The 27,361-nt window shown below is 38.7% G+C and overlaps 1 protein-coding gene and 1 non-coding gene across 2 annotated transcripts in view; one reads left to right on the top strand and one right to left on the bottom strand.

The window, feature by feature from the left end:
* The window catches only part of LOC123754229 (uncharacterized), a 1,554-nt gene extending 1,254 nt beyond the window's left edge, over window positions 1–300 (top strand). The window contains exon 2 of the transcript XR_011229076.1: window positions 1–300. This exon is cut by the window's left edge and continues 727 nt beyond it. This is a non-coding gene — a transcript (uncharacterized protein).
* Window positions 301–6,142: 5,842 nt separating this feature from the next.
* Window positions 6,143–26,265, bottom strand: LOC123754416 (Y+L amino acid transporter 2). Its single transcript, XM_045736809.2, has 9 exons — window positions 25,511–26,265; window positions 18,926–19,147; window positions 18,164–18,389; window positions 17,421–17,465; window positions 13,466–13,589; window positions 11,673–11,873; window positions 10,747–10,896; window positions 7,252–7,429; window positions 6,143–6,784 (listed from the first exon to the last, which is right to left on the bottom strand). Exons 1-9 carry the CDS (start codon window positions 26,193–26,195, stop codon window positions 6,723–6,725), a joined length of 1,893 nt encoding a protein of 630 aa, XP_045592765.2. The 5' UTR covers window positions 26,196–26,265; the 3' UTR covers window positions 6,143–6,722.
* Window positions 26,266–27,361: the final 1,096 nt, after the last annotated feature.

The following is a 27,361-nucleotide window of genomic DNA, read 5'->3' on the forward strand; positions in this document are numbered from 1 at the left end:
TCCTCCTCTCATAGTTCCTGCCACCCTCATCCATAATGTTCACCTGAGGATTATATTCATCTACATATAGTTAATATATTTAATTGATCGTTACATTAGAAGATTTAGTGAGCCCTTCACGCTCATCCGTTTTAGTATAGATAATCATCTCGTGAACGCCGTCATCTTCACTATCACCCACACTCAAGGCTATCCTCTCTCCTCGCTGGACCAGCGTGTCTAGTCAAGTATTCATTTGGACGTTCGTAAACACCTGTGAGTCTCGTGCTTTCTGAGTGCAAATATATTTAGACGTGTCAATGTTGTATCTTTTATCCTTCTTTGTTTATACTTTTTGATGCTGCTTTGTGTGGTAACGTGAATTTCCAATGGCATTCAACAGTTTGAAAACAAGGTAAACTTTCCGTTGTGTAAAGAATCATAGTTTGTGTAAAGAATCATAATCATAGATATACAAAATGAGAGCCAACTGCAGCAAATGACCTGGTCCTAACGACAATCTAGGCAGCCTTAGGCGTTCATTATAGGACTATACAACCTCTCAAACCTTATTCTCAAAATTAAACACACTTTTCCACAATATAAATTTTGCTTGTAGTCTGTTATCTTCATCGTGTACCATTCGCTAAACGAAAGAAAAGTTTTCTTTCGAAGTGCAAAAACACAAATATTGGCTGTAGAGAAGGTACGGAGAGGTGTGGACAATTAGTGTGAAGGATAATGAGGTTATTTCAGAAATTGTCATTAATGGAAGGGTGTGTCATAGCGTGATACCGAAAAGGTCCTGCCAAAATCAGATAATACGCCGTGTTTTTGTTACTTGGACAATTTTTCATGCGTGAAAGTGGTCATTACTGTTGCGTCATGTTAGAAAGTGGTCTGGATGGAGTGAAGGGAGACCGGGTGTAGATCTTAATATTCCCTACGGCTGCTTCGTGGGCGAACTGCTTCTGGTAGGAATTTCCATATCGGTATAATTTCTATATAAGCCTGCATTGTTGCTTGCACGTCTCTCCTCGGTTAGTATCACGTGAAATGTAAATAGATCTGGGATCCCAGTTTTCTGTGTTTTAGGTGTAAATGAGTCTGGGGTCACAGTTCTCTGGATTAAGTGTAGAGCAGTTCTCAGTCCTCTGGGTGAGGAGTAGAGCGATTTCCAGTCCTCTGGGTTAGGCGTAGAGTAGTTCCCAGTTCTCTAAGACAGGTATAGAGCGGTTTCTATTCCTCTGGGATGTATAGAACAGTTCCCATTCCTTTGGGTTAGGTGTTGAGCTGTTCCTAATCTTGTGGGTAAGGTGTAGAGCGATTGCCTTTTCCTGTGTTAAGTGTAGATCAGTTCCCAGTCCTCTGGATTAGGTGTAGAGCTGTTCCTAGTCTTCTGAGATAAGTGTAGAGCGGTTCCTAATCTTCTGGGTTAGGTGCAGAGCGGTTCTCAATCCTCTGAGTTATGTGCAGTGCAGTTCCCATTCCTCTAGGATAAATATAGAGCGGTTCCCAGTCTAATCGGAAACGTGTAGTGTGGTTCCCATTCCCTGCGATAGATGTAGAGCAGTTCCCAGTTCTCTGGATTAGATGTATAGCTGTTCCTAGTCTCCTGGGTTAAGTGTAGAGTGGTTCCCATTCCCTGACTTAGATGTAGAGATGTTTCCAGTCCTCTAGGTTAGGGGTAACATAATCTCCAGTTCTCTGGGTGATGTGTAGAGCGGTTTCCATTCTTCCTCTGAGTTCGGTAAAGACAGGTTCTAGGAGATGCAGTCCTCTGGATTTCTCAGAAATTTATTGTGAATTACTCTTTTGTATATTCTCGCTTCATGCAGGTCTGCGTTCAATCCCCGACCGTCCAAGTGGTTGGGCACCATCCCATCACAAATCTTTATCCTGACCCCTTCCAAGTGCTATATAATCGTATTGGCTTGGTGCTTTACCCTGATAGTTTCCTTCCCTTCCTTTGTATATGTCCTCCTACTTCATGTTAAAGTAACACTTGGCGGACTCTATACGGTGGGGGTGTGTGTGTGTATCTAGTATCCCGTGGTGTTGGCTGTGGTGACTGGTCTATTTAGGTCAAGGGTGTACTCTTGCATTTTATACAGCTGCCTCGTTGATAGGTGTTGTTGACTCCTCCTTATAGGCTTGGCATTGAATTTTAAGTGTGGTTTAATTTTTTCCAATTAGATTCCCGCGTTGGTACGTTTGTCGAAGGGTTGAGTACTTGGATTTATATTTTCTTGAGAGCAATCATGTAGGTTTTTGTGGTGAGTATTGTTAGGGTGGATGCATATTCTAGTAGCTGTTTTATCAGTAGTTTGGTCACATCGTTCTCAGTTGAAATTTAACAGTTGTGTTAGATTTGCTCTGATATAGTTATTATTTATCTTTTATAAGCATGTGATGGACATGTTACCATTACGTTATTATGTCCAAGAGATATATTTTATTTGTTTAGTTATCCAATACTCATATATTTCATAACCGTTTCTTAATTGAAACGTTGGTAAGGTAAAACAAATCGCAAGGGGTTGCGATTATAAAGATGAATCCTAACCCTATGCGATTAATTATACAATTTCTATATATTGGATAATGGAAAATTTTGTGTTTTGTTGAATATTTATGCTTTCAAATATGTACACTAAAGTGCAATTTTACAATCTCTGGTGTCGCAGTGGTGCCACACTCACCCCAGACCTCGCGTGCGATTTGGTTTGGGTTCGAGTCCTAGCTAGGGATGATTGACTAGGCGCCAATCTTTAAATGTTCTGCCTTCGTTCACCCAGCAGTAATTTGGTATCTAGTCGTGAACCGTAAGACAGGTCGTGTTCCAGGGAAAACTAAAAACTGGGCAAGACTTAACAAGGAATTGCTATTGGGAGGAAAAGCTCTGGGCCCACTAATAGGAGTCAAAAGTCGTCTGTTTCTGTACCAAATTGTGTAAAGAAAAAAGGAGGTCATCATTAGCTTACTTTTTTTTCATAATTTATCTCGCTTCAATTAACATACTTCAGTCTATAGCACAGAGCATCCAACATTCCTGACACTGTGCACAGTTATGTAGTGGCTGTCGTTTTTTTGAATGAGTTCTTGTATTAAATTCACTCTTACTTACTCTGAACATTGAGCTCTTTATTCCTCCATGATAATCTGTCCTGACGTCCCGTCTTTGGATCCATATTTGCAGTATAAAACCTACCACCTGCTGTGTTTAGTTATTAACTTTACACTTTATCTAGCCTTTTATAGAGTTTGGTAACGGGATACCTTACCTTGAGGTTACCTTGAGGTGCTTCCGGGGCTTAGCGTCCCCGCGGCCCGGTCGTCGACCAGGCCTCCTGGTTGCCGGACTGATCAACCAGGCTGTTGGACGCGGCTGCTCGCAGCCTGACGTATGAGTCACAGCCTGGTTGATCAGGTATCCTCAGGGATGTGGTTTATCAGGTTGATCAGGGATGAATACAGCTAGTGACATTAACTTCTGTCAGATATGCTTTTAAGTTCGTGGTTCGGGGAAAAGGTGTGCGGCTGGGAGTACTCTGATCGCTGGTTCGAGTCACCTCATTGTTCCAATTGATTTTCTCAATAATAATAAAATTCTAAGGCTCACGTCTTCCAGAAAATTATTTTTTTTCACACATATTTTTGGCACTATTGAAAATTCAGGTAAAATCATGTGGCCGTACACTAAATGACAAACTTAATGAACACAAAAAAGTGTCAAGTCTGCAGACCAAAACAATGCTCTTTTCTGTCATGTTAGGGATTCTAATCTTCCTATTCATTGGTCTTCTTCTAAAATAATCTTTCCTTTCTCTACTCTTCACAGATGCCGTTTTGTGGAGTCGGCTCTGATACACAACATACCTATATATATATATATATATATATATATATATATATATATATATATATATATATATATATATATATATATATATATATATATATATATATATATATATATATATATATATATATATTTATTTATTTATTTATTTATTTATTTATTTATATATACGAAGGGCTTGATTCCTTTATCATTCAAAGATAATTTGAGGTAAGTATGGAAGATAAGAAAGTACAATAAATGTTGTATGCTACGGAATGTTCCTAGCAGATCTAGACATACTGCAAAATTGGCCTCATATATTATTTGTACAATTTATCCTCGGAATATCCATGATCATATAGTTCAGGGCAAGCTAGAGGACACCAGATGAACACAAGGAAAAGGGAAAGAACTCTGCAGTATTTCAAAATAACACCAGGGCATAGGCTAAATACTAAACCAATTACCAGTAGGACTTGAAAAAAGTATATCATTGCAGACTCTTAAGTTGGTGATGTTATTGAACATTAAAACCACCATGATAAACCTAAGAATAGATACATTCAGAACACATAGCCACATATGTAAGATTAGCATTAGAGTACAAAGTACATCTAAGGAGTTCCAACATCATGGAGCATAAGAGAAAATAATGACCTGAAGTCCTAAATAAGTTCAATAAATAATCAAATTAAATAAAGAGGACAAACTAGAGGAAGTAAACCAAGTGTCAAAAGTAAAATATAAATGATAGCAAAAACATAATCTAGACTTATGGTATATTTATAAGCCTTGACACAGAATGAGTAACAACAGCACGAGAGGTCATGCATGGAAACTAGATTCAAAACGAGATTAATAATGCGTGAAAGCACTTCGTCAGTGTGAAGACCCTGAGCGAGTTGAATGAATGTATTTATTAGAATGGGAGAGAGCTGAGGTTATCTCCTTTTACAGCTTCAAAATCAGATACAATAATAAACATGCAGGCCAGAGTCATTGCACCGGATGACATTGCAGACTGTCTCAGATATGTACTGCTAGGTGAGTACGCGCATCTCAGACATGAATAAGAAAATAAAAACGTAATTAAGGAAATTGCTGACGACCTATGGGCCAGTATAGCATATACCGCTGATAATATCTCTTCGATGTGGGTTTCAACAGACAGATTCGGCGGGATATCAACCTCCTAGATCATTGTGAGTGTACTCACTTAGTTGTGTTTACAAGGGTTGAGCACTGGCTCTTTGGTCCCGCCTCTCAACTGTCAATGAACTGATGTACAGGTTCCTGAGCCTACTGCAGATGCTCAATCGTATCTACACTTGAGATTGTGTATGGAGTCAGCCTCCACCACATCACTACTTAATGCATTCTATCTGTTAACTATTCTGACCCTGAATAAATTCTTTCTAATGTGTCTGTGGCTCATGTGGGTACTAAGTTTCCACCTTTGTCCCCTTGTTCGTGTTCCACCCGTGCTAAAGTTTTTCTTTGTCCACCCTGTCAATTCCCTTGTGAATTTTGTAGGTGGTAATCATGTTTCCCCTTACTCTTCTGTTTTCCAGGGACGCGAGGTTCAGCTTCCGTAGCCTTTCCTAGTAGCTCATACTTCTCAGTTCCGGGACTAGTCTGGTGGCATACTTTTGAATCTTCTCTAACTTTGTCTTGTGTTTAACAAGGTATGACTGGTTAAATACAAGTTTCTGTGTTTAAGGGCAGGCAGGTCTTATGTTGGTCAATCTAGCATTTGCTGCTGATGATATCCTTTGATGTAGGCCTCTGGGGACAGGTTCGGTGTGATTTCAACCCCTCAACCTGCGTGTGCGTGTGTATGTGTGTATGTGTGTATGTGTGTGTGTGTGTATGTGTGTATGTGTGTGTGTGTGTGTGTGTGTGTGTGTGGTGATGTGTATGTGAGCTATGTACTAATACACATGTTTCTCCCGATAAATATGTCTAATTTCGTGATGGTTATCACATATGAACTTTGCGTTTTTTTCTGTGATATGAGTAAATTCACTGCCATCGTTAGACATAATCGTTTTTATGTGATTTCACTTGTCTCACAATTTACCACGTTTCTAATCAGAGTTATATCCCAATTTGGGTGATTTTGGTGACATTTGTGGGAAAATGTTGGCTATATCTGGAAACATGATAGATTAAACTGAACCGAGACAAACTCTTTGTGTATATGTGTGCATGATTGTAAACTCCTTCGAATTTTGCATGTCCGGAATAAATGACAATATAACGAACAAAGTTATACAATGAAAGGTGAGAAAATAAGGAACATCACTGATAAATCATGACTGCCGTGATAATAGATTTTCAATAATTTTAATAGATAATATATCACGATACATATTTGTAGTCTACAGCGCCACGAGAAGCGTCATGCTCTCAAAAGCTGAGAATGTTGCTGAAAAGTTCTTCCCCTATGAGGGTGTAAAAACCCCTTTCTACCAGTGGGGTAGGTGGGCTCGGCCCTCTAGCAGGAGATGTGTTGCTGCAGGGAAAGAACTTTTCCATCCTCTCTAGGTTCTTCTGTACCCATTTCAGAAGGCTGTCATACCCAACCTGGATAGTTTTCTGTACGCAATTTATAATTTTGTATAGGGCTCTTGTAACAACGAATGGGCTCCTATATGCACTCATTAAAAACTCATTTCTTTCATGAGAAAATATTTTCCAAAGTACACTCGAAGCTTTGTGAAGTTAGTCTTCAGAACTCTCAATGGAAGACAACTGCTACGAAATAGCCGTGCATAAACTATGGAAAATTCCAAATTAAAAAAATCATAACCAACTTTAAGGCTTGAGTTTACCAAGGAAGACTTTTTTAAGAGTTACAAAAGCATCAGTCACATCCTCTTCAGTACATGACGTGATCTCAACTTGTTCCTCCCTCAGGCACGGCCAGGAACAGCATCTGACACACATATGTCACTTTATCTGAAAAAATTAACTCATCATTAATGCCAGTACAAATCATTTAACACGTTATTAATATCTTTACAATCTCTAAAAAAGAAGATATTTGGAATTTCTTCATAGAAATTAATCTTACAGTGTAATATCACTTAAGATCGTAAGTTCAAAATATGTCGAGAAAGCTACAAGTTATTTATAACAATAATAATAATTATAATAATAATAATGGCAATAATCATGATGATAATAACAATAATTTTAAAGATAATTAAAAAATAATTGTAATTAATAATGATAATTCAAAAACTAATTGTAATTAAGAATGATAATTCAAAAACTAACTGTAATTAATAATGATAATAAAAACCTAATAAAAACTGTCATAACATCACCACCACCAACAACCACAGTGACATAATATTAGAGTAATAGCCTGTAGAGCACAAAACGCGTTCCAGCACACAACACAAGTTCCAGAGGTAACTTACCCATGGCGTAGAGGAATTTCTTGGGCTTATCCTGGCGGTGGATGGCGAAGTAATAGACTGGAATACCCGTGACAATGACCACCAGCGCCGCTACTACCTCCAGAGGCTGGCGTATCACCGGAAACACCGTCAGGAATCCCATGATGATCAGGTGCATTATTGGGAAGCCGAGCCACACCTTGAAGGAAGGGATACGTACATCACATTGACCAACAGAAACTCAGACTAATTCTCGTTGAAAGAAAAAATAATAATTGTGTTTTACGGAAAATTTTTAATCGAAATGTTGGATCGAAAGGGATATAGTGAGCTACCGCTCCAGTGAAATTACATATTTCATACTTTGTTATTAGCGAGCTAATATGAGCTGAGAAGGAGTGTGTCCATTCATAAAATAGGTAGAAAAATGTGGTGTGCCTTGTTAAATCATTACTTTAAAATATACCGAAAGAGGTCTGTTTTCCGGTACAACACATGGAAAGATGAAGGGTGCCCAGAGATGGTTGGCTCTCCCACATCATTTAAAGCAATTGGACTAATTATCAGGAAGTCTTTAAGAAAGTAAGAAATTGTTTAATCAAAACTTACTGCTGTCCTCTCCAGAAAAAAGTTTCATGATTAATTTATGGTTTAAATTAGAAAAAAATACAATGCTCGTTCATAAGTGTCCTGGATGATTTCGCGGGACCACATAATATATTTGCTTTCAAACAAAAATATTCCAGATCTTACGGGAGTGCTTTCTACAGTACAGAAGAGACATATAGCTCTGACTCAACGACAGCTGTCAATAAGATCGGTTATCATCACGGCCGTAATGCTAAACACTTGCATTCTGTAATCAATGTGATGATTACGTTGATCTGTTCAGAAAACTAGCTGTTCAGAAATTAAAAAGTGCAAGACACAAAATTTGTTTTGCATTTACTGTAATTAACTTGAACTTGGGATGGGTGAAATTGTCAATGAGTTTTTCAGACCTTAACATCTTTGTTATATGAAGGAAAACAAATTATGTAATTATTCCAATTATCTAGAACTATCGTACATCAAAATCTTCTTAAATAGTAACAGGAACATTAGTTGAAACATACTTCAAAACAAGGATTCAGCAATATATCTATTTAGTCTCTATTTGATGAGTTAAGAGCTACTGCTGTTCAGTTTGCAAATTAAACTGCATGGCTAAAGGACATAAGCAAAGTAACAACAAATTAATCAAAGAGTAAGTAAGAAAACGAGAAACGTGTGTTTGTAAATATGATAAGCGGCGGAAAAGCAAGCATTCAAAAACACAGAAGCATCGAATGCTGAGAACTGGCCTAAGATGTTCTATAGCCACATGAAGAGGAGGAAGATGCCTTTGAATAACCAAGTGATCAGAATTATCAGAGGAGAGATGAGTAGGGAATACTAAGTCAGGTAATATTGCTCTGAAAAAATCACAGTGGCATAGTAAAAGTTGAGTGAGATCTCAAAGTGGAAATAGATGTGGAGCAAAATACGACATATGGTAGTATTAGGAGCCCTCCTATTCCTAATATATGCTTCCAACTTGTGAAAATAAATTAGCTTTCTCATATAAGCTTTTGTTAATGATGAAACTAATACATAAGAATCTGAATAGAGAGGGACTATAATATCGTCTTTAATAGAAAATTACTTCACATTTGGACTGAAAAATTGCTTCTCAATTATAATTCAGACAAGAGCAGAAGTGAAATATTCCTTCAATCAGTACAGATAAAAAGGGAGAGAAATTATGTGTATATATAACCCTAAATTAAATTCCAGAACCACACATTAACATAATAATGTCAGCAGCACAGATCAAACTAGCAAAAATGAGAATAATTTAAATACAATTAGCAAAAGGCCAATTGAGTTCCTCTGTGCAACAGATTCTTGAATATATAGCATCTGAAATAAATTCCAACTTGAAACTACACAAAACCAAACTAGAAAAGGTCCAAAGATATGCAACATGACCCATTCCTAAACTGAGTTGCTTAAGCTACCTGAATAGACTTTCAGAGTTGCACCTTGCAGCACTGAAGACTATGGAATAGGAAAAACATAAAGATATATATGAAGAAAATCTTACGAACAAGGGAGTGGAATAGAACCCATGTCTGGCGACACACCAGTCGCACTCATTCCACCATACTGTTCCCAAGATTTTCTCAATGATGCATAAAACTATTCTGAGTTCATTGTGCATAATATATATGTTATTATATTGGAAACAGATGAAGTAGACAAAGAAGACATTCTAAAAAGAAGTAAAAGTAGAACGAGATGTCAGATGAAAACAAGTGAGATATTTTTTTTAATTCACATGTTTTGAAATGTAAATGTGATAAGAAAACCGAGAGTATACAGTTTTTTGCGAGAATACAGACGGTACAGCTGAGTGAGTATCACAGTATACCAGTAACAGAAAATATGAAGATAAACGTTCTCTGTAGACAAATAAATCATTAGTGAAGGCCTCGTTTCAAACTCATTACCTTACCGACGGGAAACTTGACACCGGAGACATGTTTGCAAACTAAAAACAATGTTAAAAGTTCATGTAGACGATCGTGAAGGTGGGAAAGAACGAGACCAGATTTAGTTTAGGTGAGGCAAAATAAATAATGACTTTTTAGATTATGGGGGCACGAAATCGTCTAAGTAAGTAAGTGTTCCTCCTGCAGCAGTGAATGCGTATTAAGAAGGAATCTACAACATGTAGCAGATGTCATAACATTGTAAATATCTTCAAATTATATTTTACAGATATTTCAATTATATATTTCATTATCTTAATATATGTTTCAGGGGTAATAGTTGATTTAGGGCCCCATGGCCTCCATGTTCTATGATTGGAGAGAGCAGGGCTTTAGAGCTAGAGTAATCCTCACCCCCAGAAGTGACAAGGGGATCAAGGGAACATAATATCACAAGAATATATATTAAAAAGTGATTGTGCAAAGCATATAACAACACTTTTTGGGGGTTTTAGAGTTATTGTAGTGTCCGGTGGGTTCCGGAGGTTTTAGTAATGATTCGACAATAGTGTTGATTGGGACTGATGATGAGGCAAATACAGTTTAGGGAGTTGAAATTAATTGATGAATTTGTGGTTGCGTAAATACATAATATAAATAATTAAATAAATAAATGCACTATAATTATCAGTGATTTTACTGATTCTGTAATTCCCTACATGGTAATATCTGCTTCTATGAACATTCCTGACGAAATATCTAAAAACACTGAAAAACGCATAACATTAAAAAATAGTATATAATAAGCCAACAAATAATATTACATGTATTCGGACGTTCCCACCTCTTTACATGAGAATACATCATCTCTTCACAACAGCAACTAAACATTGCGACAACGGTAACTGCATATCCTCAGTTAAGAAGTTCATTGTCTCTAAATGTTACATTAATAAAGCTTGTATAATAACATAATTCCTTACGAAACATGTATTCCGCTAACCTTGATGGGTCTGTGGCGCTCTGGTTGATAGATTCGGAACCAGAAGAAAGCCCCGATGCATCCCAGCCCGGCCAGACTTCCAGCGAAGGAGAGATAGTTGATGAGAACCCGCACGTCGGAGGTCACAAACATCATTATTGAGATAGTGGCCTGGGAAAAGTAGGGACTGCGTTAGTAAAGGACGACATGTTTTCCCTGCTTACAGGTCTGCAACTTGACGTTATGTTTCCACGACATCTTGCTGACATGGGAATAATATAAAGATTTATATGATGATTTTTATAATGAGCTATTTGACAAACCTAGGTGACACTGACACTGTTGTTCTGACACTGACAAGTCCAACTGAGAAAGGACTGATTAATGCAACTGGACAAGGATTGACTTCCCCAGACGGCCTAGAATATGAGGAATGCAGAAGGAAATCATATTCTGTATATTATGCACTTATATTACCATATCCTGCATTGAGTTGGAGTCAGAGATGAAATCTTTTTAAAAAGTACTTGCATTGGTTACATATAAAAAAATTACGTTATTTCTTTCTTAAGCCTTATTTATTTTTTAAAAAATAAATGACAAATTCTTGCCATCGTAGAATCCTAAGTTCCATAAGAATCTGGAAACTCGATGATATACAAATAATATAGATATTCAAAGTTGTAACACGTACAAAGAGAGAGAGAGAGAGAGAGAGAGAGAGAGAGAGAGAGAGAGAGAGAGAGAGAGAGAGAGAGAGAGAGAGAGAGAGAGAGAGAGATTGAGAGAGAGAGAGAGAGAGAGAGAGAGAGAGAGAGAGAGAGAGAGAGAGAGAGAGAGAGAGAGAGAGAGAGAGAGAGAGAGAGAGAGAGAGAGAGAGAGAGAGAGAGAGAGAGAGAGAGAGAGAGAGAATAACTCTCCCATCCAAGGGATTGATAGAAACTCACGCTAAAAGCGAGGGCAGTGACGGGAGTGTAGTTCTCAGTGTGGATGAAGGAGAGGGCCCGAGGCAGGTGGCCGCGCCTCGAACTAACGAGGATGAGTCTGGCGCTGGAGAAGATGGAGCCGTTGAGACCCCCGCCGGTCGAGCAGCCCACGAAGATAGGGATGGTCCACGCCATCACACCCAGGGTCAGGTTCCCGAATGTCTGTTTGTGTCCAAGCGAATTAATTACACCGTCCTGTGCATTACAACAACCACTACCACCACCACCTCGTTGACACCAACCACTGCAGAATTACCATTACTCACACCCACCACTACATTTCCACCATCACTATCATATAAACTACAACAACATTACGGAAATGGACATGAAGTTTGTATGGATTGTTACGATTTACATTTAAATCTTTAATAATTAATTGTTGTGTCAAGAAATTTTGAAACGTATTGAATTAGTCGTGGTGAACCCACAATTATGTTCTCATTTTTATTAATATTACACTTTGTTCAGAGGTAAAGTATGCCTGGTCAGAATGCTAGTGTCCTCACCTCAATATTCCTTCAGAGTTTTTAGTCCTCGAGGTATTTCCTGGTCTGTGGGAATGTGAAATCTGTGAAAAGTTGAGGTACATAAGTATGTAACTCATTACTGTTATTCCTTTCCTCTTGTGTTTGCCAGTATCAATAACCCTTCTACAGTCTGCTAGGAGCATTAGTGTTGCTTGTTTTTCAGCTGAAAGTAAGAACGTAAATGCAGCGAAGAAAATGTTTATCGTATAAACTGATATAGATTGCCTGAAAATGGAGTTTACGGTTTTCTTTCAGTGCAAATGTAACACAGTAGAGTCAGTATTACTGGTACAATAAATTTATGTAGATGAGTTTTATTCTACAAAGAACCGACTTGACTGAGAGCCAAAATGTCTCTATCATTTTCTAGTTTAATGATATTCACTACTCAGACAAGCTCTTAATTGTTCTTCTTTCTCATTCAGAGATTTTGTAGAGCAACGTGAAGTGCTTGAGGCCGAGTGAAGATAATTCGGGAGAAGGAAATTGTCCGGATATCAGATTAAGCTTATTAAAGATATTTAGTTATCTGTGATTGGAAATGACCTTTATTAAGGCACTTGAAATTATTCTTTCATATTATTCTTCATATTTATGTGTATGATATATGCTTTTGATGTTTAATGCGGATGACTTTTGTGCGGAGCCCTGTATGACTGACTCCGTTAGCCACACATACATACATGCATGTTCATACATGCCGTAACCAAGAGTGCTGTATTTAGCCATTTAGGACATTTCTGGTTTGAGGAAAGGTTTACACCCACATGCACCACTTACAAGTACGATCACATGTGTAAATTAGTAACTCAGGCTGCTGACATTTGTTCTTGGTAATTAACAAAATAAGATACTGAAAGGTTAAAATTCCTAGAGTGTAACTTTAGCCTTACGCCGATGAAAACGCCAAAGACATATATATATATATCCATCTCTTACGCATAGATATTCTAGTGAGAGTCATAGAGAGATATCAGTATGATATCTTCCCACACATGAAAATAAAAAAGCATTACCCCCCACCACTACCATGCCTCCCAATGAAGCATTACCACTCCCTCACACCTGCCAGAACAGCATTACTATCACAACCACCTCCATAGCACTTACCACAGTAGTAAGATAGCACTTACCTTTCCCCGCACAACTTCCACACCTCAAAAGATAACATTGCCACGCCCTTCACACCTTCAACATTACCAACACTACCAACAACACACGTACCACAGCCACGGCGGTAGAGGCGAGCATCTGGTCAGTAGACAGGACTGCGAAGTAGGAGACGTTGGTGAGGACGTAGATCACCATGACGCTGGTGATGGAGATGGCGACGGCCCTCGGCATGTTCCTGTTATAATGAGAACAAAGTTCACTAGTGAATTGCTCATTGCGTTCCTGAGCGCGCGCTCCCGCACTGTTTAAATTCCTTACTCAAAGGTGTGTGTGTGTGTGTGTGTGTGTGTGTGTGTACTCACCTATTTGTGCTTGCGGGGGATGAGCTCTGGCTCTTTGGTCCCGCCTCTCAACTGTCAATCAACCGATGTACAGATTCCTGAGCCTATTGGGCTCTATCATATCTACATTTGAAACTGTGTATGGAGTCAGCCTCCACCACATCACTGATGAATGCATTCCATCTGTTAACTACTCTGACACTGAAAAAGTTCTTTCCAACGTCTCTGTGGCTCATTTGGGTACTCAGTTTCCACCTGTGTCCCCTTCTTCGCCTACCACCTGTGTTGAATAGTTAATCCTTGTTTATCCGGTGGATTCCCCTGAGGATTTTGTAGGCTGTGATCATGTCTCCCCTACACTTCTGTCTTCTAATGTCATAAGGTGCATTTCCCGCAGCCTTTTCACGTAACTCATGCCTCTTAGTTCTGAGACTAGTCTAGTGGCATACCTTTGGACTTTTTTCAGCTTCGTCTTGTGCTTGACAAGTTACGGGCTCCATGCTGTGGCCGCATACTCCAGGATTGGTCTTACATAAGTGGTGTACAAGGTTCTGAATGATTCCTTACACAGGTTCCTGAACGCTGTTCTGATGTTAGCCAGCCTCGCATATGCCGCAGACGTTATTCTTTTTATGTGGGCTTCAGGAGACAGGTTTGGTGTGATATCAACTCCTAGATCTTTTTCTTTGTCCGTTTCATTAAGTACTTCATCTCCTATTCTGTATCCTGTGTCTTGCATCCTGTTTCCACTGCCTAGTTTCATTACTTTGCATTTACTCGGGTTGAACTTCAACAGCCATTTGTTGGAACATTTACTCAGTCTGTCTAGGTCATCTTGTAGCCTAATACTATCATCCTCTGTTTCAATCCTCCTCATAATTTTTACATTATCAGCAAACATTGAGAGAAACGAGTCTATACCCTCTGAGAGATCATTTACATATATCAGAAACAGAATAGGTCAGAGGAGTGACCCCCTGCGGGTCTCCACTCGTAACGTCTCGCCAATCTGAGACCTCACCCCCTCACACTGACTCGTGGTCTCCTGTTGCTTAGGTACTTCTTTATCCAATGGAATACCTTCCCTTTCACTCCAGCCTGCATCTCCAGCTTTTTCACTAGCCTTTTGTGTGGTATTGTATCAAAGGCTTTTTGACAATCCAAAAATATGCAGTCTGCCCACCCTTCTCTTTCTTGCCTTATTTTTGTTGCCTGGTCGTAGAATTCAAGTAACCCTGTGAGGCAGGACCTGCCATCCCTGAACCCATGTTGATGCTGTGTTACAAAGTTCTTTTGCTCCAGATGTTCCACTAGCTTTCTTCGCACAATCTTCTCCATCAGCTTGCGTGGTATGCAGGTTAGGGACCCTGGCCTGAAGTTCAGTGCCTCTTGTCTATCCTCTTTCTTGTATATCGGGACTACGTTAGCTGCTTTCCAAATTTCTGGCAGATCCCCTATTGCCAGTGATTTGTTATACAATATGGAGAGTGGTAGTCACAGTTCTTCTGCTCCTTCCTTTAGTATCCAAGGGGAGATTCCATCTGGGCCTATAGCCTTTGTCACATCCAACTCTAGTAAACACTTCCTTACTTCCCCGCTGGTAATCTCAAACTCTTCCAGTGGTTCCTGGTTAACTATTCCCTCTCTTATCTCTGGAATTTCTCCTTGCTCTAAGGTGAAGACCTCCATGAATTTCTTATTCAGTTCCTCACACACTTCCTTGTCGTTTGTAGTGAATCCTTCTCCCCCCTATTCTTAATTTCATAACCTGTTCCTTTAATGTTGTTTTTCTCCTGATGTGGCTATGCAGCAATTTAGGCTGAGTCTTTGCCTTGCTTGCGATGTCATTTTCGTATTGTCTTTCTGCCTCTCTTCTCATCCTGGCATATTCATTCCTGGCATTCTGGTATCTTTCTCTGCTCTCCAGTGTCCTGTTATTCCTATAGTTTCTCCATGCCCTTCTACTTTGCTGCTTAGCTAGCCTACATCTCAGATAAAACCATGGGTTTCTCATCTTCATTTCACTGTTTTCCTTTTTGACTGGGACAAACTTGTTTGCTGTGTCCTTGCACTCCTGCGTGATGTAGTCCATCATGTCTTGGGCCGTCTTTCCCCTGAGCTGTGTGTGTGTGTGTATGTGTGTGTGTGTGTGTGTGTGTGTGTGTGTGTGTGTGTGTGTGTGTGTGTGTGTGTGTGTGTGTGTGTGTGTGTGTGTGTGTGTGTGTGTGTGTGTGTGCGTTCACCTAGGTTTACTCACCATGATATTCTTTTAGGATCTGTTTAAATTTGTTTGTACTTTTCAAGTGGGGGGGGGGGGGGATTACATGCCGTCTGAAAAGTACTGGTGGCATACAACTATGGCACTGCAATAAGTGACGGCATATTGAGGAGAGGGTCTCACATTAAATGTGTAGATGATTCACAAGATTCCTTGCTCAAAATTTCCAACGGCTTTATTCACTTTGACCAGTTTGGCATAGACTGGTAAAGGTTGAGCTACTAAAGTATGCCTCACGCATTGCACCTGTGATATATTACACCCAGGATTTTCTCCATTTCTCCAATGATGCAAACTGAAACAGTATGGGCCCAAGTAGAGCCCCTTTTCCACTCCACTTTTTATTTAATTTTTTCCACTCCAATATTTACGGTTCTCATTGCAACTTTTTGCTTCCTTCCTGAGAGATCCATCCTTGATGCATCTCTCAGGAAGGAAGTAATGTATTTTAGCATTAATCCACTTACTGTATCATAATGCACAGTAGTTTTTTTGTAGAAACGGAGGGTGAATTGTGCCAGACTTTGAACATTTATGGAGTGCAGTTATGAAGTGAAAGGATTTCAGTAGTCCATTCATACTTCAACAACTACAAATGAAATTGAGGTCAATGATCAATATAATTTGCACATAACTGATGTGTATGGTAGGTATTTTCTGAATGGAAAAATGACAATAATGATACGGATGTGTTTGTCAACAATATGGAAACATTACTAGATGAATCCAAAAAGGATTAATTCTCTCCTACATATGTTCCAAAAAAGGATTTGCTATAGAATTTCAGAAATTACATGCATATACCAAAAAATCAGTAAAGAGAGCAGAAAGTTGACGATAGAATTAAATTTTTATAAACGACACAAAATTAAAATAATGAGAACAAAAATAAAATCTATATAAACTACACAATGGAACAAGAATAAGAATCAAATACAGTAATGACTATCGTGATTCTTTCTTACACGAAAAAACAACAACATTTAAACGCTGAAGTCAAAGAATTCTGTGAAATTTTGACAAGTGTTAAAAACCCCTCTAAGTACAATGTATAAATATTAGAGACATTTATATACAGTGTTTAGTAGATATAAAATTGGGAATAAATCTATACTAGATTACAAATAGTTGAGAGGCATACAATAAAATGAGTTCCTGAAAATAGAAATCTTAAAGCAGTAAGAAAAGAGTAAGGTGTGTCAAACCCAGACTGGAAGTCTTGGTAATAATAATATAAGCTGGACTTAATCAAGCGAGTTGTGGCATGATGAACTAAACTCATTAGGAGGCTGCTTGTGCTAAACGCAATAGAGGTCTACTAATATTTACCATAAAATATAGATGAGAAATGGGATACATAGAGCATAAATATTGGCTTGTAGCTGATAATAGCAAAGCGGTAATAGCATAAACACACACAAGAAAATATCGTAGTATGATGACTTACTTGAACGGGTCCTTAAGTTCTTCCATGATCATATTCAGACTGTCCCTGGAATATTATTTATCATTATTTTGCGAGTTAAGTATTGCTCTAAATCATGGTTGAAATAGCAAAGAAAAAAGGAAGATATAAAAAGAAAAAAGAAGAAAAAAATTATGAAAAGTAAGAAATCAATATTTAAAGCAGAAGAAGTTTGTAAATTTTTAAATATTTCTAATGTTTGTCCTTGTTTGGAACTCCGAATCAATAACAATACGGCACTGACATAATCCACATTCCTCGATTGTATATATATATTTTCTTACCTGAATAAATTGCTTGGTAATATATAGAAACATAAAACTGACAAACATTAAAGAAAATGTAGTTCAATTAGCCATACTGAGATAGTCTTGAAGCCGAACTGATGTGGAGTACAGAGGCTACTCTGAATTGTGTCACTGTCCATAATTAATGCTCAAAGTAGCCAATACAAATTCATCAATGTATTTTGAATGATTTATTTTAAAAGCCGCCGAAATAATAATACATTGACAACTGTCTGTCCACCTTCCAAATGAATGATATAACAGGTAGACTGTCTGTGTTTATCCACCACCTAATTATACATATCAATAATTAGTAATCTAATGCAACCATTTACTCATCGGCACACAAAAGTACCTGCTCTTTAACAGACGCCGACTGTCATAATTTCCAGCTCAGTACACACAGGAGGCAGACTCGTACACAAACATTATCCTCACCAGCCGTCATAGGCGTATAGCGTGTGATAGAACGCCGTGGCTATGAGAACGGGACTATAGTTGCTGCCGGCCATCGGGTCATGGAAGTGCTGGCTACGACCCCACGCCAGATGGTTGATACCGACCACGATAATCATGATGAGGGCCAACACCTTCGTCAGGGCCAATACATCTTGCACCGTCGTCGCCCATTTCACCTTCCTTGAGTTGATCCAAGTTAGCATAACTGGGGAGACGAAGGACACACATCCTCAAGTTATTACAGAAATGGGTCAGATCTGAGAAGAGTATCAGTGTGTGAAGACAAATGAGAGAAATACAAACTGTCACTCTAACGTATGGCACAGTCGTGCGAGTATCGTTCAGACATTTATAATGCCACGAGATTCACACGAGATATTAGAGAAAGAAAATTTTATGGCTCCTGAAGACGTAGGCAATACTTTAGAGGCTTCGGCTAAAAATATTACATAATCTAAGGAGTAGTGACGTGGGCTTTTGGGAAGTCGATTTGGTGAATATATTAAAAAAATCCACTGTATGTTTCGTATAAAGTATTAAACATGCTCATTATCATTTAATTTGTGCACATAATTAAAAACATACACGAAAATCTATTTTCACGTGATTTCCTGACATGAAGTTCAAGTTAGCATTCAGCTTGAAACCATGTACTTAACACACTCTCAAACCCTGAGCCCAAGACACTCACCCTCAAAACCTGAAAATTATGCTCCTATTATTGCTGGCTCACACACTAACCGATGAGGAGAATCCCAACGATCCTGATAGCGGACTGTGGAGGTTCCTGACAGCCGGGAAAGAATGGCTGGAGGATGTAGTTAGCGAAGGTGAGCGCCCCGATGGCCCGGCCGCCCGGGATGCCGATCATCACCACCATCCACAGGTAGAGGAAGGCTGGCAGGGGTCCGAACGCCTCGTGCAAGTATGTGTAGTTACCCCCGCTCTGTGGGATCATCGTGCCTGGGAAGTAAATCCTGAATTACACTTGGTAATTAGCTCTAAATGTTAGACTTTTCGACCGTCGGTTGTTTAAGCACCGATTCTTGGCCCATTTTCTCTATCATATGTACTATATTACATACACCAACACGCATGTGGTCGTAGACTTATATGGCCCTGGTTCGATTTCCTGGGTTAAGCAGAACAAATGAGTAGAGTTTTCTCTCTTGCTGCTTCTCTTCACCTTGCAGTAAATAGGTACCGGGGAGCTGGAAAGCTCCTAATGGCTACAACATGGGTAGTGACACACACACACACACACACACACACACACACACACACACACACACACACACACACACACACACACACACACACACACACACACACACACTTGGAAATGTTAGGTAATGAAACTAGGAGGAGGAACTAGGGGGCCAGTCACTGAATACCGAATGGGAGATGAAGTCCTTCACGAAACTGGCAGAGAGAAAGATCTAGGAATTGATATCACGCCAAACATGTCTCCTGAAGCCCACATCAAAAGAATAATATCAGCGACCTATGCGAGGCTGGCTAACATCAGAACTGCTTTCAGAAACCTGTGTAAGGAATCCTTCAGAACCTTGCATACCACAAATGTAAGACCAATCCTGGAGTATGAGGCCCTAGCATGGAGCCCGTACAAAGTCAAGCACAATACGAAGCTGGGAAAAGTTCAGAGGTATGCCACTAGGCTAGTCTGAGAACTAAGAGGCATGTGTTATGAGGACAGACTGCGTGAACTGCACCTTACGTTGCTGGAAGACAGAAGAGCTAGGGGAGACATGATCACCACATACACAATTTTCAGGGGAATTGAGAGCGTAGACAAGGATCGATTATTTAACACGGGTGGAACACGCACAAAGGGACACAGGTGGAAGCTGAGGACCTAAATGAGCCACAGAGACATTAGAAAGAACTTTTCCAGTGTCAGAGTAGCTAGTAAATGGAATAAACTAGAAAGTTATGTGGTGGAGGCTGACTCCATACACAGTTTCAAATGTAGATATGATAGAGCCCAGTAGGCTCAGGAATCTGTACATCAGTTGATTGATGGTTGAGAGGCGGGACCAAAGAGCCAAATCTCAACCCCCGCAAGCACAACAAGGTGAGTACAACTAGGTGAGTACACACAAACACACACACACACACACACACACACACACACGCACACACATCTGTACATCAGTTGATTGACGGTTGAGAGGCGGGACCAAAGAGCCAGAGCTCAACCCCCGCAAACACAACTAGGTGAGTACACACACACACACACACACACACACACACACACACACACACACACACACACACAGGGAGCAGGAAGCCAGGTACAAGGTACCTTTTGCGAAATTAAATTCTTCTACAATCAGAGAGATAGACCTGGGGGTTGATATCCTGCCAGACCTGTTCCCAGAAGCCCATATCATGTGGATAATGTTAACGGCATATGACAGGTTAGCCATCATAAGAACGGCCTTAAGAAACTTGGGTAAGGAATCATTCAGAACCTTGTATACCACGTATGTCAAACCAATTCTTGAGTACGCAGCTCCGGCATGGAGTCCATATCTCATCAATCATAAGACTAAATTGGAGAAGGTTGAGAGGTGTGCCACCAGACTAGTGCCCGAACTGAGGTGCATGAGCTATGAAGAGAGACTACGGGAATTAAACCTCACGTCGCTGGAAGACAGAAGAGTTAGAGGGGACATGATTATTACATACAAGATTCTCAAATGAATTGTCAGGGTAGACAAATACAGTTTATTTATCACATGGAGCACACGCACTACGGGACACAGGTTGAAATTGAGTGCCCAAACAAGCCATATAAATACTTAAAAGATTTTTAGTGTCAGAGTAGTTAATAAATGGAATAAATTAAGAAGTAAATTAGAGCCTAATAGGCCTAGGAACCTGTACACCAGTTGATTGACAGTTGAGAGGCGGTGCCAAAGAGCCGAAGCTTTAACCCCACAAGTACAACTAGATGAGTACAACAAGGTGAATACAACTAGGTAAATACACACACACACACATATATTAAATGTATATCGGCATGGCATCCACTGAGGCAAAGTGGTTTATCCTTGGGACATTCAACCTTTCCCCTGGCTATTCTCATCCAAGGTGACGCGTTCCTAATGGCACATTACTCCCTTTTATTCCGAAACGTGTAATCAAAACCGGTATCTTCAACCGTATACATTAATTGTATTACAAATTATACCATTGTGTATATAGTTTGGCCTTGGGAAAGGTAAGCCAAGTATTTTGCTGTCGGGACAGGTATTGGTATTTACTACACGTTGGCACATCACGTTGAAAGGTACGCTCCAAACATCACGTTGAGAAGAACGCTCCAAACACCACGTTGAGAAGAACGCTCCAAACATCACGTTGAGAGGTACGCTCCAAACATCACGTTGAGAGGTACGCTCCAAACACAACGTTGAGAAGAACGCTCCAAACACCACGTTGAGAAGAACGCTCCAAACATCACGTTGAGAGGTACGCTCCAAACATGGTTGTCAACTGTAGAGTGATCTTTCCTAGGCAACTAGGTTGAGGATGGGGCTGTGATATCACTGAGGTGTTTGCAACTGTGACAATGCGTCCATTACGTGGCCGGAGCCCAAGGGGAATTTTTGCAGGGCAATTGACAATGGACGAGTCATGCAATCTAAGCTCACATCCGCTCTCTACTGAGCTGGTAATTCGTCCACGTTTGTATCCAACCAGTCTATAAGAACGAGCGGGCTAGTTCTAAGCATAATTTTGTATCAATAACCAAAGGTATCAATAGCGAAATTTGGTTCCCATAAATGCACTGCTGTCTTAAATTAAATAAATTCAGATAATTACAGGAATTGCATCACCTCCACTTTTAATGATAAAAGCGGCTTTTGCAAATTTCCTAAAGCACAGATCGAGTTACTTGCTAAATATTAATATTAATTCGAGAGTGGATGTTAATTGAAGATGATGTTTACCTGTGAGGTTTTCATGTAATCTAAGAGAAATGTATTTTTCTGTTAGAATGTATTAGAAAGTCAGTTTAAATAGTAAAAGACGCTCTACATGTAATGGCTTTGTATTGAGTAAGTCAGGTAGTTCTTCTCGATGTGACTCTTGTGAACACATCGTGGTGCAGTCGGTAGTGCGTGTGTACTCACCTAGTTGTGCTTGCAGAGCTTGAGCTCTGACACTTTGGTCCCGCCTCTCATCTGTCAGTCAACTGATGTACAGGTTCCTGAGCCTACTGGGCTCTATCATATTTACATTTGAAACTGTGTATGGAGTCAGCCTCCACCACATCACTTCCTAGTGCAATCCAACTGTTAACTACTCTGACACTGAAACACTGTTTGTGAAGAGTCTTGAGATGCAAATTTGTTATGGTTGTAATATTTTCCGATAGATATATCACGTTGCAGTTTTTTAATTTTGTAACATATGTTTACATCTCCGTTAGATTTTATACTGTTTATAGATTTATTGAAAAATAAATTTGTCAATAGTATACGATGTTTTATCTGTTTGGGCTTTATATATTCTACCAGAGATTTAAAGGACTTGCTCTTATAAATTTCATAATGTTTCGTTAGCTGGCATATTATGTTCTAATGAAGTGTACTCTGATCTCAGTGTTTCACTATGTTGTTGTTATCAGTTTGAGTTCTTAAAGACCCCTTGAAAACTATTACACTGATTAGTTATTTACTTCCATAAATATTCATGGTTTGCTTAATAAGACGCATCTTAATATTTTATTAATATATTAAATCGAATGTTATCATTTACAAGTAATTTTCACATTGTAACGGGGGCCAGCCTTAAATCTCGCTTACTGGTTAAATGCTGGTCGTTATTAATTTAATATATACAGAAACTAGAGTTCAGCTGTGTAACCAAATAGTTCACCTCCTCAAGATCTAAACGTTTGACCGTTTAGCTGTCACGCTAGAGGATACTGTACCCTTCTATGCTACTCTGCAATCCTCTGAAAACGTCGCCACCACCTGATACCCACTGAGTAATTTCCTCAATTGACGGTGGAGCAGGATACCGTCAACTAGGTATAAACCCCGAAAATGGATCCCCAGGTTATCGGAACACGATGGGATAAGATTTACGTTTAGTGTGGAAATTAAATCTAAGTTCAAAGGGATCATTTTAGGTATTAATTTAATCCTTGCAGGCTTGCACTGGATGCTTTGTCTCAAGCATGAGCTTGAGCCCATCAACATCAACAGAACGTATAAAATACACGTCGGGGGAAAATTCCACCAAACACCATAATATTCTAAACAAAATTTATTAAATCAAAGGTTATTAATAAAAATAAAATAATATAACATTTCCTAAGCTGAATACTTTACTAACTTAATATTTTCCTTAACTGAGGCACTTGGCAATTAACTACAACAATTAATGTGGATTTCTACACTGCAATTTAACTAGAAACAGAACAGTTACCTTAAATACCACAGGGAAACCAGTTGTTCAATCTTGGCCTCTGAGAGATGTTGACCCCAGGCTGACCTCAACACACTGAAAAACCTCTTCACACTGACCTCGTGGGTGGCTGACCCCGGCTAGTTGCCAGATTATTCTTTGGAAATTATTACTAACTAAAATCCAGTATTTGTCACTAAAGGTGACTATATTATCCCCAAAACACTTGGGAATAATCTAAATACTCGAGCCAGGCTAATTACAATACTCAGTAGCACTTGTATTTCACTAATTTACATGGTTAAACAAACAAAAAGATAGGTACCTATTTTCCAATGATGAAATATGTTTTACCTATTTCAGATCTTACTGAAGTCAAATGCTTCTTTGCTAACATACAAGACTTATTCATTAATCTCCATATACGTTAATTTTAACATAAGAACTTAACCCCCATTGATAATTCCTACTAATTCTGTAATATATTCATAATTCTCCTAGTTCGATGACTTGACACAGGAGGAGGTTGGCGCCACCGTTTTCTACACTCTAATCACTAGGGATGAACCAGGCTACCAGTCAGGTCACTACAACTCTCTTTCAATATTTCATGTTAGATCTTATAGACTCTCAATATTAACAGTCCTACTGTTACAACATTGAAAATATTTGTTAAGCCTTTATACAACAAACAAAAATGCGCGAATTAGACATAACATTTGTCGTCTCTGTTTTGTCCTACACCTAATTGTGAAAATTGATATGAACATTAGGTGGTGCAGACGATGAGTTACAATAACGTAACTGAAGAAATAATGACCAAACCGTAACTCAGAGGGAGAAGCTACGACATTTCGGTCCGTTCTGGACCATTATTAAGTCGTGTGAAAGCGCACGACTTGACAATGGTCGTGCACGGTTCGAGACGACGCCGTTTTTCCCTCTTCTGAGTTGGTGTTGGGTGTATACCCAGCTTCCCCGTTATATACACTGAGAGTTTACGTTCACCCTAGACCATGTTCATTACGTGAATAATAGTCAATAAACTCAAGTTTATTGGCTATTATTATGACTCAAGAGAGTCCTGGTGTGAACTCTATGCCAACACAAAACAAACTAAAATGAGGTCTCTGCTCTTACACGAACAATCTATTGTTACTAATGTCATTATGAGACTTCATTGTATTTCCTTTGCCACTTTCAGCTGTGTGTGACACATGTTCGTTTATAATGACAATAGTGTTTGTATTCCCGCTTTATAATACTAAGTGCTGTTTTGTTGTAGTCAACAATATAGATAGTTTTTTATCTGATGATTTTTTTATGTAATTATTAGGTGAACGAAGTATAGTTCACTTTTATATTACACAATTATGCTGTTAAACGTTATTCTAATGTTCGTTTACATTGTGGTTATCAAATTTTTCATCAAAAACATTGTCCAAAAACTGTTTTTAATCACTTGTCTCTATTTATGTTTTTTCAGAGTCGGAATTATATAATGCGTGTTAATGGTTTTGGGAGAGTGAACCTTTAAATATAAAAAAATAATTAGTTGTTGATTTATGTAAATATTTATATAATACAAATATTAATATATTTAAAAAATGATATACTAACCGAAGGGTGAACCTTCAGCTTTCACTTGCAATGATCTAAAAAAAATGACAGCAACTGAAGGCTCTTATAAGAATTTTTTTAAATAATACTTCTAAGCTTTCAAACTTTATTGAATATGCATTATTGAATGATCTTTATAAATAAGATGCCAACACCGATTAACTTAAAATATTTAATATTCATAGAATAACATCACCTAATACCAAACAAGAACTGAAAACAAGAAATGGTGTTTGACAACAAAAATGTAGGAGTACTTACCCAGCTCGGTGTAACAGATTGCTCCAATCATAGACACGAATCCCGAGGCGACCCACACAGACAGGGACATACCCACGCTGCCGGCGTAGTGCAGCACTGTCCTTGGGGACACGAAGATGCCCGAGCCGATAATATTGCCAATGATAAGTCCCACACAGTTCAGAAGCCCGAGTTCCTTTCTCAGCTTCACTGGCCCGCTGGGGGCCTCGATACACCCCGCCTTCAGCCCGACATCTAAAGTTTTCCGGGTTTTGCTCTCCATGTTCTCCTGTTTGGATTTCTCGGCTTTAATTTCTTGTTTTGCATGCTCTTCGCTTTCTTTCTGTTCTAGTCCTTGGTTCAAGATTCTTTGTTTTTTGGTTCTGGCTGGCACACGAGGACGCGCGTGGCCCACTTCATTGGGAGAATGATTTTCAGATTTGTGTACACTGGCTTCTGTAGATTCCGCTTCTTCTGCTGCGGGAGTTTCGTCGGATTTTGGACTGGTGGGCGAAAGCTCTCCTCCATCGTGGATTATAAAGCCAAAGTTCGGCTTAACTGGTGACTCTGCAAGGTCCTTCTCTCGTTGGTCCGCGACTTTGGGTGCTGATTTTTTAGTTTCTTCATCAGTACTTGTCGGGTTCAGGGTTGGGGAAGGAATCTTCGCAGTCGTTCCGGAACCTTCAGTCGTTGCGCGGACGTCCATGATGGAGCTGCCACTGCCAAGCTAGTCCAACGCTCAGCGCACAACTCCGCTTCCCCCCACCACCCCACCATCCCCAACCTTCACCACCGACGATAACAACTGTGTCACCCCAAGCTGCCTGACGTAGGATGCGCAAGTGTAACAATTTCATTCCAATATTTAGGTATTAAGTTTTTTTTAAGATAGAGTTTATAAAGCAAATTCATCCGTTGCAAATGTGCGAATATCTTTTAAAAGCTAGGTCAAAACAGGATGTCAGCCAGCTTGAGGCGCAGTTAGAAATAATGCAATTGTTTCAGGAAGATATTCCATGACATCATTGAAGCTCCAGGCTGAACACCTTTTTCTCCGTAAGTTCAGTATTAACAAATCAACAAGAATAATTTTCAAATGATTACAATCGAAGTTTATATATATATATATATATATATATATATATATATATATATATATATATATATATATATATATATATATATATATATATATATATATATTTATATATATATATATATATATATATATATATATAGATATATATATATATATATATATATATATATATATATATATATATATATATATATATATATATATATATATAGATATATATATATATATATATATATATATATATATATATATATATATATATATATATATATATAGATATATAGATATATATTGTCAAAACATTGTGAAATTAACCACATTTTGATGGATTGCCAATAAAACTATTAAACTTTACACTGAAGGTAGAGTACATCACAATCCAAGATTTGTTTTGGTACATTAGCTCTCAATATTCCGATCCCGCAGTTGCGTTGCACCGATGAATACTTAACGAATCTCTCACTATTCATTAATTCAGGCCAACGGGTTAATGTAACACTACTACTGCTACTCACAACAAGAGTAACATCAGTGGTAAATAATAATGGTAGTGAATAGTTATATGGTACTACATAATTAAATTAGCATATACAAATGCTAATAATTGGAATAATTATGTTTAGGATGATAATAATTTAGGATTATAACACACATTATTGGAATAATAAGGATTTTTAGGATTTAGGTTAAACGTTGTTTAACCACGTTGTTTAAACGTTGTTGGGGGAAGGACAGCTACTGTGATAGCAAAAAGTTTATCCTTGTGGTAGGTA

This window comes from Procambarus clarkii, chromosome 18 (assembly GCF_040958095.1).
Source record: "Procambarus clarkii isolate CNS0578487 chromosome 18, FALCON_Pclarkii_2.0, whole genome shotgun sequence".
Classification (NCBI taxonomy): domain Eukaryota; kingdom Metazoa; phylum Arthropoda; class Malacostraca; order Decapoda; family Cambaridae; genus Procambarus; species Procambarus clarkii.

Excerpts from the sequence above, each read along its gene's own strand:
- LOC123754416 (XM_045736809.2), bottom strand. The coding sequence starts at position 26,195 with ATGGACGTCCGCGCAACGACTGAAGGTTCCGGAACGACTGCGAAGATT. Across the intron at positions 19,148-25,510 it reads AATCTGTTACACCGAGCTGG|GCACGATGATCCCACAGAGC; the intron begins GTAAGTACTCCT and ends TTTACTTCCCAG. Across the intron at positions 7,430-10,746 it reads AGCGCCACAGACCCATCAAG|GTGTGGCTCGGCTTCCCAAT; the intron begins GTTAGCGGAATA and ends CCTTCCTTCAAG.